The sequence below is a fragment of the Perognathus longimembris genome, chromosome 18 (assembly GCF_023159225.1).
Source record: "Perognathus longimembris pacificus isolate PPM17 chromosome 18, ASM2315922v1, whole genome shotgun sequence".
Taxonomy (NCBI): domain Eukaryota; kingdom Metazoa; phylum Chordata; class Mammalia; order Rodentia; family Heteromyidae; genus Perognathus; species Perognathus longimembris.
Window position 1 is genome coordinate 7,974,454 of NC_063178.1, and position 15,382 is coordinate 7,989,835.

Here is a 15,382-nt window from a genome sequence, read left to right on the forward strand (position 1 = left end):
AAGCCAAATGTGCTGCTATTGCTTTCATCACCATCTTAGCTTTGCAAAGGCAGTGGCATTGTTTCAACAGTGGTTATGAATGTGAGAGAAGCCCATCAGATTAGATTTATAAGAGCAGCAGTCCATGCTTTTCCACACAGCCTCCTGACTTCAGGACAGCAAAGTCCTTCATATTATCTGTAGGAGGCAAAAGCTCAGTTAATACTAGCCCAGGTTTCACCTGGTGAAACGAATACAAGCCCTTGAATCAGTTTTAATAGGCTGTGGATCAGAGAAATGACAAAAGGTGGCAGTTTATCAAAGTCAGCTGTCTTATAAGACTTGAGAATTATACCTCAATTCAAATCCTGACTTTTGAGAAATTGGGCACTTTGTTTCCATGTTAAGTGAGGAACATGTAAGAGGTGCATAATAGCACTGTGCCTGGCACAATGGTGGTAATGGAACTAACCTGTAAAATGGTAGAGACTTAGAGTTTGGCATTTCATTGAACTATTTTAGGCAACAGGTGAGTCAGCTGTGACTCTAAAAAGCAATTGTTTCTACTTTCTTTTAGATTGTAATCTTTTGTAAGAATAGGTAAGGAAACCACGGAAATGCTAATACAAACATGAAGACTTCTTTTTCAACACTACTTAATTCCCTAAATACAAAGCAAAGGAGGTAATTGAAAGCATACCTGAAATGGAGTTACACATGGTCTATGATTTTTTTTTTATGAATCTATAGAAGAAGGAAAAATTTTAAACCCTCTCTACCTCTATTAAAATTTTTGCCAGTCTTATCCACACTTATCAATATCAAGGACCAATATAGATACTATAGTTAAAACTGCGGTTTGTTTGGTGAGTGGAAGGTCCTTTGGGCTGTAGATTGATTTCAGCAGAAGATCTAGAACATGAGTTTGTTTGTTTTTTTAGCTTCTTTAATATATTGATATTTTGTCTTTAAAGTAGACAATGATACTACTAAAAATAACAGAATAGTAATAGTTAACATAGAGCAATTACTATGGGCTGAACACCACGCTAAGCTTGTGTAAGTCCTTACTACAACTTTGTAGGGTAGATACAGAAATGATTATAACTCAAGATGAAAAGCCGAGCTTTAGATGAATAATCTTAACCAAGATAACGCACTTAGTAAGCAATTGAACAGGAGCAAGAAGATTTGAACAGGTCAGCAGTAGGCTATAACTGATTTGCCTAACTACTTTACTTGCCTCCATTTAGAAATGGAGGAACTGAGTTAGCATATGCAAGTTTTTAAGGCCCTTTTTGTGAACAGTAATATGAATTAGTTGAGCTTGAGAATCTGTTTTGTCATTTACTTAAATGGAACCAAGCTAACTTGTTAAGAAAAACCTACTAAAATCAATTTTGGTGACCACATAGGAACAATATAATAGCTTTAGCAGTAACCAAACTAATAGTATATTACAGCGTAGTTTAAAATTTCTATTAAAAGTTTTATTTCTATACCAGTCAGTGTTTGCAATGCATTACTTAATTTCTTTTAATCCATGCGTCTTTGGTGTTTAAATGAATATGAATGTACAGAATTATTTTAACAAAAATTCATTGTTGGTATTTTAATTTTTTCTTGAAGGATTGTGGTGGGGGGGAAAAGTAAAAAAGTAAACATCTTGTTACTTTTATCAGTGGCCTAGACAATTGTGCCTATAATCTTTTACTTCCTTTGTGTGCATATGGCTTTAGGGATCAAATTCAGTCTCTCTGGATTGCTGGACCCAACTCTACCACTAGTCTTACAAGATGAGCCAAAAATCTACCTTTTTTCCTGGGGAATGTGTTTTTATATTTTAAGCACATACTTATTTGGATTTGATCTTGGTGGCACTGGACAGTGCCAAAAATGATGACATCATCATGCAGAGATAAATAGGCAGAAGTCTGGCACACAGTCGGCATGCAGCATGAGCTCCAGCAATCACACTGTCCTGGGTGCAAATTCCGACCCAACCACTGCCTAACCCTGCCTGCCCACTTTCTTCTGTTTCAGACTCATTCATAGTAGAAGGCAACACCATTATAATTTCCCCTGGTTTGAAAACAAGAGTTTTCTTCTTTCTCTCATATGTATGTTAGTGAAAAGGTCTTTCTTCCGCCTTCTCATGGAAGACACTTAAGAGATGACTGATTAGTCTGTATTATTAAAAAATGATTGACAGTTTAAATTTTTCTTACATATAACCAATGACGCTAATTAGCAATCTGTGAATAAGCACAAGTTGCTTATAGTTGAAAACCCATATAAAGGACTCTCAAAATCGTATCATTCTGATAGCTGAATTGTTTCATTTACATCAACATTGCCTATTGAATGAACTAACCTGGATAGGAAATGATATTGGCAACTATCATTTACTGACTACATTCAAAGCTAGACCTGGCCAAAGTTCCATAATTTACTTCCCCCCACAGCTCTGTGGGTTTGGTGTTGCTGTCTTATTTCACAATTGAGAAAAGTGCACAGAAAGGTTGAGTGACTGCCGCAGCAGTGAGGGGAAGCCACGTGGCTTGGCCAAGTCCTATGACTGAAGTTCAGATTCTGTGTCACCCCTCACAGCCTTCTCAGGCTATACTCTATCCACTGTGGCATGTCCACATAACAAGACACTAGGGAGCTGGGAAAGAGAGTTAGCATACAGGAATAAGGAGGGAGCCATCAGAACTTGATAAAATGTCAAGTCCTGGAAGGGACCTTGGAGAGCTCCCACTGTGTGTTGAAGAGCAGAAAAGGGATGCCCTTAAAGCTCTACTGACTTCAGTCATCTGAATAATTAGAGCCTTATCCCCAAATCCTTTAGGATTAGCCCCAAATTCTCTTTCATTGAACTTAAACAGTTTATTCTTCAGTGAATGATTAGTAGTCTCATTGGTTCCTTTAACAAAAGGGCTCATCTAGCCTTCCTTCTTCACCTCTCATAACTAGTAATATGAAGGAGTTTTCAGTAATAAGATAACACAGTAAAGTAGGGAGAAATACTCTTAAATATTCTTATATTTTTGCCGAGAGGAAAGTAATTGCTTAATGTTTATGAATATGCTTGAATTTGTAGAAGTTTGCGAGTCACTACCCGCCAGCCTCCTGATGAATACATTCTGAGCACTTGCTGAAGACTTGAGTTTGTCTCACTGTCCATACTGGACACCCCTTGCTATACTTAACCACAACCACACGTCTTCTGATAATTTTAAATAGCTGTGCAGAGATGCTTTAGACAGTTTCTAAATGGAAATAATGGAAAGACTTTCATTGCTAAGAAAGACAACAAAAAGGTTACCAGGCATGGTTTAGCATCCAAAAATAATACTTCAGTGTTTATGGGGTTTTCTGACATGTCAGCATAGATGGGAATCTGAGCCAGTGTTTTCTGGCCTAGCTACAGGCCCTAGCTAGTACATATATATGATGATGGATTTTTTTAATGAAAGGATTTTAACATTAAAAAAATAAAAAAAAAACTTGGACAGATTATATTGACAAAGCTGCCCATTACCTTTGTAGAAAGTCCCTGTCAAAAGATAAACTTTAAAGCCGGAATGCATGAAAGAGTTCCAAGATAGAATTTAAATTTAAACTGATTCTTTATAGATAAGCTTTTTAAAAATCCACCTCTTTGCTTCAAGTCAGGATTTTAAAAATAAATTTCTCCTTTAAATCTCTTGAGCGATTTTCATTTTTTGCAAGGCCGCACTGCTGGTGTCCTGGAAAAATGGAGAGTTAGAGCTTTATCAGTTGGTGCCCTGAGGTATGTGGCAAAGAAGCTAAATCCTTGAAGATTAGCAAAAAAAATGCAGCACATGGCAATAAGGGGCTTATATGACTACTAGTATTAGTTCAGGTGAAAGAAGTATTGCTTATACATAAAACTGGACAAATCCACTGACAATGTATTTTTAGTTAGCTACAAAGGAGTCTTATATTGCTGGACTTTACCTCTTTGGTGAATTGGGAAGCTTAGTAATCCACTGTAAATGCTCTTCTGCTCGCCCCAATTCTCAGCATTACTCCAAAGAGCAGTTCTTTTATTTTAACCCTTACAGGCTCATGCCATCCCTAGATTTGGGCTCTGTGACATTAAAAGATGGCATTAGTCGTATTGTGTAAATAATTGAAGTCATTGTCATTCACTTTGTCTTTGAAGGGCATGTGAAAAATTGCTTATAATTATAGGAAGCATCTTTTTATTTTCATAAACATTCACATAAACAAAAACATCTAGGAAGAAATCTTTAGAGATTGTACTTTCTATAGCTGTAATATTAATGTTCTTGATAAATTTTTGCTTTTTCAAAATCTCTTGTTCATCTTTTGCTCCCCTTCCATTAATAGTTTCAAAATAAATCTGACTTAATGTCTTTAAGGCTAAAGTTAAAGTATTGAGTAGTTTGTAGGTGGGGTTACTATTTGTCTTCATTTGCCTAGGACAGTCCAAGTTTATATCTACTTTATGGTTTTATTAATAGCTCCCTCTTTCCCTACCAGAAGTATCTCTGCTTAAATGATACATAGTCACTATAATTACAGATAAAACTTTGAGCTGAGGTCACAGAATTGTTCATTAATTGAACCAGTTGGTATATCATTTAACTTTTTAATGGTAGGACTTAAGGAGACTATGTCTTGATCCACTTGCCTTGCCAGGCCATTTAAGAAGCAGCAAAATCCCAGCTAGTTTAGTTGGATGGAATGATGCCAAAATTAATTCCAATTTTCATAGCCTTCCAGGAAAAAAAAAAAACAACTTTTTCTGAGGAAAACAAAACATTTACAACTAATCATGTTGTGAGTGATGTTACTTATTTTAAGAGATCTGATCTTGGCAAGGGAAATAAGGAGTTCCAGGCAGGACATCAACATTATAAGAAAAAGGACCTAAAATGTGTCAGGTAGTCAAGGAGCTATATCAGAGAACAGGAGATGAGTTTGGTGTCAGCAGGTCTCAATTTAGGCCACTTATCGTCTTCCCAGTTTGAAAGTAGGCAAACCACTAATTCTTCATGAGTTCTTTATTATGCAGAAATAATAAACCTTCCACATCTATCTTAGAGTTATGTAAATCAGGTTGGTTAATGTATATGGAGCAGACTTTTTGAAATACTATGCAATTGTAAGTTACAATTGCCATGTAAGGAAAGCACAATAATAGTAAAGCAGACTTTTTTTAATAAAGGAAATGGCCTTATTTTTTTAAATAAAGCTTGGGGGAAAAAGGTTCTGTGTTTTTCATAAAAGTATTGTAAATTGAGCAAGAAGATTTTGTATGTTATAACATTGTAGGCTCACAGTAATTTACCTTACATTTCAAAATGCTAGTAGAATGAAATTTGAAAACTTTTCCTAGAAAGAAATTATGTTTGGAGACATATTTATCCTGATGAGCTTGGACCCTATGAGATAGTTCTTGAGGAAAATCAGTTTTATACTATCTGGACAGCTGGACTGATGAGAGAAAGACTTTAGCCAATAGTGACACAATATAAAGAGTGGTTGTGAGAATGTATATAAATGAAGATTCTGATAATGCTGTGCTTGCCTAGCATGTGCAAGATCCTGGGTTCAGTTCCAAGTACCATATGAAGGGGAAAAAGATTAAGATGTTATGAGATTAAATATGTATGAAATACCTAGTTGAAAATGTTCAGTAGGCAAGATTATATCTCAAGCTTAGTGTTTTGGACCAACAATGTAATGGGGAATTGGAAGACATGACATAGAGAAAAATCTCTTAAGATCTATGGAAATGGATGAGATCATAGGAAAACAACAACAAAATCAGAGTGGAAAGAGCAAAGGATCCAGTTAGGTCAGGCAAAAGTAGAAGTCTTTGTGAAGAGCTGGAAGGAGCTGTGACACCAACAGGGAACCGACACAGAGACGTTAAGAAGTAACTGGTATCTACAAAAAATGGTCTTTGGTGGCATGGTTGAGGCAGATGACCAGTTTGGAATAGTTTGAAGAATTAATAAGAAATGAAGAAATAATCACAGCAAAGTAAATAGATGACAGTGAAGATTAAAAAGTTTGAGAGATTGTTAGCAAAAGAATGAAGAGAAGGCAATATTTTTTTTAAATAAGGTTTAAGAACTAGATACAATAATGAACCCCATAAAAATGAGTAATGGAACAGAAAGATTGAAGATACTGTAAATTATTAAGGGAGAACATTCTTAAGACTAGAAGAGGTGGACTCTAGTAATCATTGTATGGCTATATAGCTTGTAGGGAGGTGAAGTAAAGGAAATCATTTGCCTAGCAGCCTCAGAATCTTTACCTTTGGACTTTTACTATGCAACAAGAGGGAAGGAAGTGGGTGGAAATGATCTTGAAAGAGATAAAGGTATGGAACCATTGTTTTATGTCCATGTTCTAAATATGTCATAAGCACTTCTTACATGTTACTGTGACAGACACTAGACATAGTAACAGATTAAAATTTCATAGTGCTTGCCCTTATCTGAGTGAACTCTAATTGGACAGGTAGTACTGAAGCACAGTGAACTCGGAGTTGGGTTTTAAGATTCTTTTATTACTCAGTGCTCTGGAGGATAGTGTTAGGTTGCTCCTGGGAGAATAAAGAATATTTATTCGAGGAAGAAGAGAATTGAGGGTATATTCAGGATAAATTGTTAATTCAACATATTGTTTATGGAGCACACCCTATATTCTGACACTGTTCAAGAGAACAATCACAGCAGATTCTGATAAGATGATGAACTAAAATAAAAAGCAAATAAAAAATAAACCTCTAGGAAGAGACATATGAGAAGGTAGTAGATTTGATCCATGTAGAAATAACTACATGATATAATAAGATATTGAGCAGTATCCATTCCCTCTTATGACGTCAGCACTCTTCCTTTATTTAATTCTTGAGCTTGAAATATGTAAGTCAGTGGTTTGCAGCCAGCTGTCAAGTGACTAGCAGTCGACAGTGGACCACATGGGGTATTCCAAGACACAAACACCAACAGTGCTTGCAACAGCTCTGTACCACAAAGAAGTATCCCATCAAAAGTGCCCATCAAACCTACAATGAAAAGTTCTGACATAAAAAATAATTTTGTGCTACAGAATTTTTGTTTACTCTGTTTTTCCAAAATGTTGATTGGCAGGGTGTCAGTGGCTCACACCTGTAATCTGAGCCACTCAGGAAGCTGCGATCGGAGGCTGGCAGTTTGAAGCTAATCCCAGCAGGAAATTCCATGAGACTCTTTTCTCCAATTAATCACAGAAAAAGCTGGAAGTGGCACTGTGGCTCAAGTGGTAGAGTTCTAGCCTTGAGCAAAAAAGCTCAGGAAAGCACCCATGCCCAGAGTTCAAGGACTCACACACACACACACACACACACACACACACACACACACACATAAATTATACTGTTAAGATCCTCAACCCAAAAAGTATAAGAGAACCTGTAATACTATACTTAATTTTATCCTTTCTTTCTTTTTTTTTTTTTGGCCAGTCCTGGGCCTTGGACTCGGCCTGAGCACCGTCCCTGGCTTCTTTCCGCTCAAGGCTAGCACTCTGCCACCTGAGCCACAGCGCCCCTTCTGGCCGTTTTCCATATATGTGGTGCTGGGGAATCAAACCGAGAGCTTCATGTGTAGGAGGCAAGCACTCTTGCCACTAGGCCATATTCCCAGCCCCCCTTTCTTTCTGATAGCTCAAACATTTGTGAGTTCTTCAGCTTTTTCCAGCAGTCATTGTCTTTCCCACAAATCCTTTCTAGAAAGAATATAGTGAGTTGGGTTTTTTGTTTGTTTGTTTTTTACAAATATTTTTCTTATTGGCCAAAAATAAAATAGTACAATGCTGTAATTATACTTGGCATTCCAGCTTTTTTACACAATAAAGCAAACTTATTATGAGTTTAACATTTGTCAAGTTGCATAAGTAGTTGCACTTTATCTTACAGAAAAGCTACCATTGCAGGTTTTTTCTATTTACCTAACTCTGGCAATTGCATAAATATTTTAACATGCTGTGGTGACAGGGACTTTTGTTAAAAACATTCTAACCAATAATCTAAACCTGAGAAATTAATCCAAATTAATAAAACATAACTACCATATTTATCCAATGTGAGTCAAATCCATGGAATTTCTTATGATATCAAGTAGCCTTCACTTGATAACCCAACCCCGGTTGTTTTATGTCTAGTATTTTAGCCATATGTGTGGCCTACACTTGTTTATTAAACTTGTAGGAAAGTATGAGAAGTAGAAGGTGCCATTTTTTTAGGAGAAAAATTAACTGTAATGTATTAACTTTTACAGATAAAAGTAGAACCAGTCGTTCCAGCCCCAAGTCCAGTTATCCCCAGGTTGACTCTGCGAGTTGGTGCTGGACAAGACAAGATGTGAGTATAAATGTGAATCAATGAGACAAGGAAAACTTAACCTCCTTTCCCCTGTCCTATAAAACTTCCAGTGTGAACACATAGGGTCAGACTTTGTTTGGAGAAGTCTTTGGTCTCAGTTTTTATTGGTGTCTTCATCTCAGTAATGCTTTTATTTTCTGTATTTAAAAACTTACTCTTCTTTTTTAAAGACTAACCTGTGACATTGTTTCTGCCTAGTGTTTATTGTCTTGGTTATCAGAAAAATAAGTAGCTGTTTTGGATGAACTTAAACTGCCATAGTTCATCCACCTAGACATCATGTTATACCTTCTCAAGTACAAATTATCTTTCACTGTGACAGAATAAAGATTCAGAAAGGGTATGTTTTATTCTGTTTCTATAAAACAAGATATTGCCACAGACTTAGTTAAGCCATAGGTAATAGTAACAATGGAGATTTTAGTTTCTACTCATTTTGTTGGTGCTGTTTATTTAAAAAAAAAACTAGAAATATAAATCCCATGTCCATCTCAATTTCCACAGAACTGTTTTATCAGCCCATTTTTCTTTAAGGTAAATTAGTTGGGTTTTTTTCTTTTATTTTTGAAAAACTATTAAGATCTTCAGTGCTTTTCAACGGTCCTAATAAAGTGTGTGTGTGTATTTAATATATATACACATACAAATATATGTATATATACTACTCTTGTAAATCATAGTAAAAGTACCCTCTTCTAGTAAGCTTCTGTAGGTCAGTTAGATGAAATTCACAATAAAGTACAGGTTTACTACCTTATTTTTTCCTGGAAAGTCTGAAAGTGGAGTCCTTTACCTTGCAAACAACCAAAATTATATAGAAACCAGGCTTACAAGGCATTCCGTTTCCATTCTCATTGAGCCATAAAAGTGAGAGTAAGATCCATGAATTTATTTGGTAGGTGAAGAACAGAAAATTTGCTTTGTTTTCTTGTGGTTGTTTCCTCTCTAGTTTGCTTATATTTCATGTAACTGCTTTTTGTCAGCCCAAATGTAGTGTGGTGACAAAGGCCAGCATGGTGGCGATAAAGGTGGCCCAGAGCTGACATGGCTTCCAGGAGAATGCACACTCCTATAAAGACTGAAAGGAGAAAATCCAGATGCCTCACTTTTTTCTTACTCTGTTCTACAGAAAATTTCCACATTGTTCTTTGTTGTTCTCATATAGAGATGTAGACAGTGGGGAATGGCACTGACAGTACACGTAGAAAATATTAGCAAAAATATCAAGATTGACATCAGATGCTGGTGGCTCATTCCTGTAATCCTTGCTGCTCAGGAGGCTGAGATCTGAGGGTCATGGTTCAAAGAAAAAGAAAGTCCTTGGGATTCTGATCTCCAATTAACCACTCAGCAAAAGCCAGAAGTGGTGCTGTTGTTCAAGTAGTAGAGCGCTATCCTTGAGGAAAGGAAGCTTAGGGACAGTGCCCAGGCCCTGAGTTCAAGCCCCAGGACTGACACCGAGCACATGCATGCCCCCCACCCCATACACACATTTAGATTCAGCACTTTTAAAACCAGATACTTGTTCTTACTGTCAGTCTGACTGAAGTTTGAATAAATGTTCTTATGTCTCAACTAGTAGAGCATAGACCCACCAAAGTACATCGATACCATCTCCTTGGAAATTCTGTCTAACCTCATTTCTATAAGGAGAAGATGTTCTTATTCATCATTCACAACCTATTTTTCTCTTACTAGTTCATATTTAATTCCTACTTTCTCAGTAGTTTATCAGCACTTAATCTTACTTCTCACATGGAAGTTTGACTTGCTCAGTCCCTTTAGAGTAATAAGGTTTATTGTAAGATATAGGAAGTTATAGTCATTCTCTCAGCCTTTAAGCATCTTTGAATTATTCTGCCAACTATTTTTCTCCTTTTAATATATCATTTATACACCTAAGATATTGGAAGATGTGAGAAACAGATCTTATTACTCAGGAACAAAATGTCTACTTTGAAAGAAATTATAATAACCAGAGATTCTAGACAGATTGCCCTTGGAAGTACATTATATAAATGTAAACTTCAGATATCTAGGTAAATAACTCACATGATAGCATTCAGATTAATAATAACATGAAGGATAATTGTTTAACAAAGGTAGATGCAAGAAAAATTCTTACAATGACCCAATAAATTATTTAAGTGAAATAACACTACATTTCAAATTAAAACAAGAGAGTGTAAGAGAAAGAGATGCAAGTCAAATTGTTAGAATTCTATGTATAAAATAACTTATTCAGTAATAGGCTCTGAGGGGACTAAATCAGGGGTCAGCTAGCCTTGGAACTTTTACTCCCCCCTCCCCATTCCACCCCACCCCCATCCACCCTGACTTGACTGTTTTTGTGTGACCTACAAACTAAGAATGGATTTTGCATTTTTAACTGGTGAATAAGTTACGGGAATATTTGTTACATTAAAATTATGTGATTTTTGAATTTCACTTATATTCGATGATTGTAGTATGAGGATGCGCAGCCTATTCCATGGATGTAATAGTGGAAAAGTGGTAAAGATCCATATAAATGTACCTTTAGTTACTGTTTGTACACACTTGGGGGTGAACTAATACTCTTCTAAAGTGAAATTAATGAGCAGACTGGGATTCAAAATTGAGAGGATTGAATTAGTCCAGGGGGTAGGAATGAGTGTTTATTGCTGAAGGACAAGCAGAAAATAGAGTCCTTTGAAATTATGAGAAAAAGAAAAAGCTTTACAAGGTTCAAATTATACCCTCTCATTGGAAGATCTTTAAGACAGTATTTCGTTTCTGGATCTTAAATAAAGACCTACCCTTGATTCAGAAAGGACTTTGAGGTTAGTTTCCTCTGTTTCCTATTAATATTCCTTGAAGCAAGAGAGAGGTAACTTGTTTTTCCCTCAATTACACATTCCTGGAACTGTTTCCTACAGAGATCTATGGAGAAAACAGTCCCTTTCCTTGCCTTAAAATTCAAGATGTCTTTCTAAAATCTCATATTAGTATGTCTTCCAGTTATGGATATCTAGAATACCTTTAGTCCATTTTGAAGATGAAATGAAAACCCTAGCCATGAAATTATCATCTCAATACCTGTAAAATAGGAGTAGGGAAACAATATATTTAAGCCTCCTGGTGAAATATTGATAGCAAGGGAGAAAGTAGACTTCAGCTTGCCCAGGAGCACTGCCTATAGCTCTGTTGCTCAGGATCCTGGGGTCCCATGGACTCTGTGGCCTAGAGTGCAGAGAATGGAATGTGTACCGTGCAGGGATGAGTGAGTGTCAGCACAACTCTTGTGTTATTTATTTTCCTGATCTTACTTTCTGAGCTCTTCTATTTTGAGCAAATGTAGAAAGAGTTGGCTAACGGGTAGCATACATTGTTTGTTTTTGTTGTTGTTTTGTTTTTTTGCCAGTCATGGAGTTTGAACTCAGGGCCTGAGCACTGTCCCTGGCTTCTTTTTGCTCAAGGCTAGCGCTCTACCACTTGAGCTACAGCGCCACTTCTGGCTTTTTCTTTATATGTGGTGCTGAGGAATCGAACCCAGAGCTTCATGTATACGAGGCGAGCACTCTACCACTAGGCCATATTCCCAGCCCCAGAATTTGTTGTTTTATTCCTTTCTGTGAAGAATGTAAGTGGAATAAAATGATAGAATCTCTTGTCAAGGCAGATATAGCAGAATGGGACCTGCAGGTTTTCCAGGTTCAAATGACTACAAAGCTCAAAACTTTGCCAAAGGAGTTTTATGTACAAAAGTAGTTTTAAATATTGGTGAAGTATTTAGAAAAATGTAATGTAAATTTGCATAACATTTTTAGGGGACATACTGATGCTCATCCTTTCTTTCACATTTCACTAGTGTCTCCTCTGACACTGCCCTGTCATAAGTGCTAGAGAGGGGGTTTCTCTTTTGGTGTCTCCTTCCCCATGCTTCCAGTAGATGGAGAGATCTTCTGCCCAGATGCATGTCTTGTGCTGGTGGTAGACAAATTGAACCACTCTCCATGCTCTTAGGACCTGCCAGCCTGTGTTGCCCAACCTCACCATGAAAGGGTGGCTAATAGAAGCCCTTTCAACTTCCCAAGATGCTTGGCTATCGTTTTTGGCCATGAATACCTAATAGTATATCTGACCAGGTGATTCACCAGTTATTTATGATGCCTGTCAGAGAATGAAACTGCTGTCAATGATGGCTAAATTCCTTCTGGCATAAGTTCACAGCAGATATTCTAGTTGGCAGATTTCACTCTTTGTTCTTCATACTCAGTTAAGGTTGTGTTCGTTTTCAGGTTTTGCTTTTCTGCAGACCATTATGTCTTCTTTCTTTGCTAACGTTTTAATTTCCAACGGCAACTGGACTGGCTTCCTGAATTCAGGAAGGTCTCATTCTTTAGTACTCTCATGGCAGAGGTACTGAAAGTTTGATGTCTTTTTCATGACATCCAAGATTTTTTGCTATTGATCACAAGTTTTCCTTATGCTTTGTGGAGGGCCTTTAAATATAATTTCTAAATTATTTGATCTATATTCTGTGACAAACAGTACTAATGCTTTGCTTATTACTCTTGAAAAATTAAAGGTTTACTCTTTTGAAACAAAACATATTTTGCCCCTGTGTGACCTGAACACTTTGACAATAGAAATAGAGAATAATTATGGGCAATTATATCATTTAAAATTCTTTCAAAGAAAATTAGCATTTTTGTGTTTTAAAAGGTAGCCAGATTTAGCCAAAAGGCATTTAACAGAGTGAAAATGTAGTGTTTTATTGATGAGTGTTAGTGGTAAGTTCTTATAGACATAATAGTAAATTGTTTTTATTTCTTTTTCTGCATTTTCCTTTCTATCCTTGAATTTGTTTTTTCCAGTCTAAGAGGATACAATACACTAGGACATATAAATAGAAAAGTAAGGAAAGATCAAGTGTTTGTGTGTCAAATGTGATTTTTACTTCCTAGCTGTTGTGTAAGGGCAAAAAATAAAGCATGGGTTTTTCTGTTGGCTGTTGTTGTTGTGGTTGTTTGGGAAGACTAGGGACCAAACCCAGATCCCAGAATGCCAAACATACATTGTACCACTTTGCTAGATCCCTAGCCTTACAGAGCATTTGAGATTTTTCTTTTTTGTTGTTGTATCATTTGTTTTGGAGACAAATAAACTTGTACAAGCCCATGTTGGCCCTGAAGTCATGAGCTTAACCTATTGAATGTGGATGGTACATGTACCACCATACCTAGATTAAAGTGCTTTCTTAAAATTTTTTTTTAACTTTTTATTATTAACATGTTATTTTTTGTTTGGACTTAACCTTCTTTTTTTGCTTGCTTTCTAAGATAGAGTCTCACTACATTGGTAAGGCTGGACTTTGATGTCACTGTGTAACCTAAGCTGGCCTCAATTCATGATTCTCCTGCTTCTAAACCTCTCTGTTGCTGGGATTACAGATCTCTTGACATATTAATATTGACATTTTATTGACATAAATGCTACAAAACAGTGGGCTTCGTTGTGACATTTTCATACTGTATATCTTCATAAGTTATGTTATTTTGAGATTAAGGTGCCTCAGTTTCTCAGGAGAAAACAAAGTTTTTCAAGAAATTCAATGTAAAAATAAATGTCTTCTACAGCTAGGCACTAGTGGCTCATACCTATGAACCTAGCTATCTGGGAGGTGGAAATCTGGTTGCTCTAGGGCATTTATCACCAAGATTGCAGTAAAGACACCTGCATATCTCTGTTCATTGCTGTATTCATCATAGCCAAGTTAGTAAAACAGCCCAGATACCCATCAGGAAGAATAATATGTCATTTGAATGGAAATGGACAGAGCTTGAAAAAATAACATTGAGCTGGGGGAAAGGTGGCTCCCACCTGTAATCCTAGCTCATGAAGTAATGATCATGGTTCAAAGCCAGCCTGGCCCAGGAAAGCCATGAGACTCTTATGTCCAATTAAGCACAAATAATCCAGAAGTAGAGCTGTGGCTCGAGTGATAGAGTGCTAGTCTTGAATAAAAAAGTTGAGGGATAGTACCCAGGCCCTGAGTTCAAGCAACAGCATGGACACACACACACACACACACACACACACACACACACACACACACACACTTGAGTGAAATAAGTCAGGCTCACAGGGGCAAAAGGTTCATGTTTTCCCCTCAGATGTGGAAGTTAGAAATAAACTATAAATGTATACAAAAACTCCATTGGGGGGGCTGGGGATATGGCCTAGTGGCAAGAGTGCCTGCCTCATATACATGAGGCCCTGGGTTCGATTCCCCAGCACCACATATACAGAAAATGGCCAGAAGTGGCGCTGTGGCTCAAGTGGCAGAGTGCTAGCCTTGAGCAAAAAAAAAGAAGCCAGGGGGCTGGGGATATAGCCTAGTGGCAAGAGTGCCTGCCTCGGATACACGAGGCCCTAGGTTCGATTCCCCAGCACCACATATACAGAAAACGGCCAGAAGCGGCGCTGTGGCTCAAGTGGCAGAGTGCTAGCCTTGAGCGGGAAGAAGCCAGGGACAGTGCTCAGGCCCTGAGTCCAAGGCCCAGGACTGGCCAAAAAAAAAAAAAAAAAGAAGCCAGGAACAGTGCTCAGGCCCCTGAGTCCAAGGCCCAGGACTGGCCAAAAAAAAAAAAAAAAAAAATTAAAAAAAAAAAAACTCCATCGGGGCCATATGCATGGGTACACAATAAAAGTGACCAAATATGATCATATGCAGGGGTGGATTTTCATGATTCAACTCTTTTGCGCAGCTAACAGATAATTTCCCAAAATGAATACCAAGAAGCTAAAACATACCTTGTCTAAGGGAGGATGGGCTTAAGGGAATGAAGGCAGACAAAGAGTGGAATGGTGGGCAAATAGAATCGTAATACTCAGTGTACATATGTGACAATGGAACTTGGAAACTAAAGGGATGGATAAAATTGGGATAGATGGAGAGCAGCGATGATAGAAGGGGTGAACGTG

General features: G+C 37.3%; 1 protein-coding gene across 3 annotated transcripts in view; it reads left to right on the plus strand.

Annotated features, from left to right (window-relative positions):
* The window catches only part of Taf3 (TATA-box binding protein associated factor 3), a 131,003-nt gene that overhangs the window by 98,635 nt on the left and 16,986 nt on the right, over window positions 1-15,382 (plus strand). For all 3 annotated transcript variants that reach the window (XR_007214032.1, XM_048367917.1, XM_048367918.1), the window contains one exon: window positions 8,310-8,392. Coding sequence is in view for 2 of the 3 variants with exons in the window: in XM_048367917.1 (XP_048223874.1) it covers window positions 8,310-8,392 (83 nt within the window). In the remaining variant the exon portion in view is untranslated. The remainder of the gene's footprint in view (window positions 1-8,309; window positions 8,393-15,382) is intronic.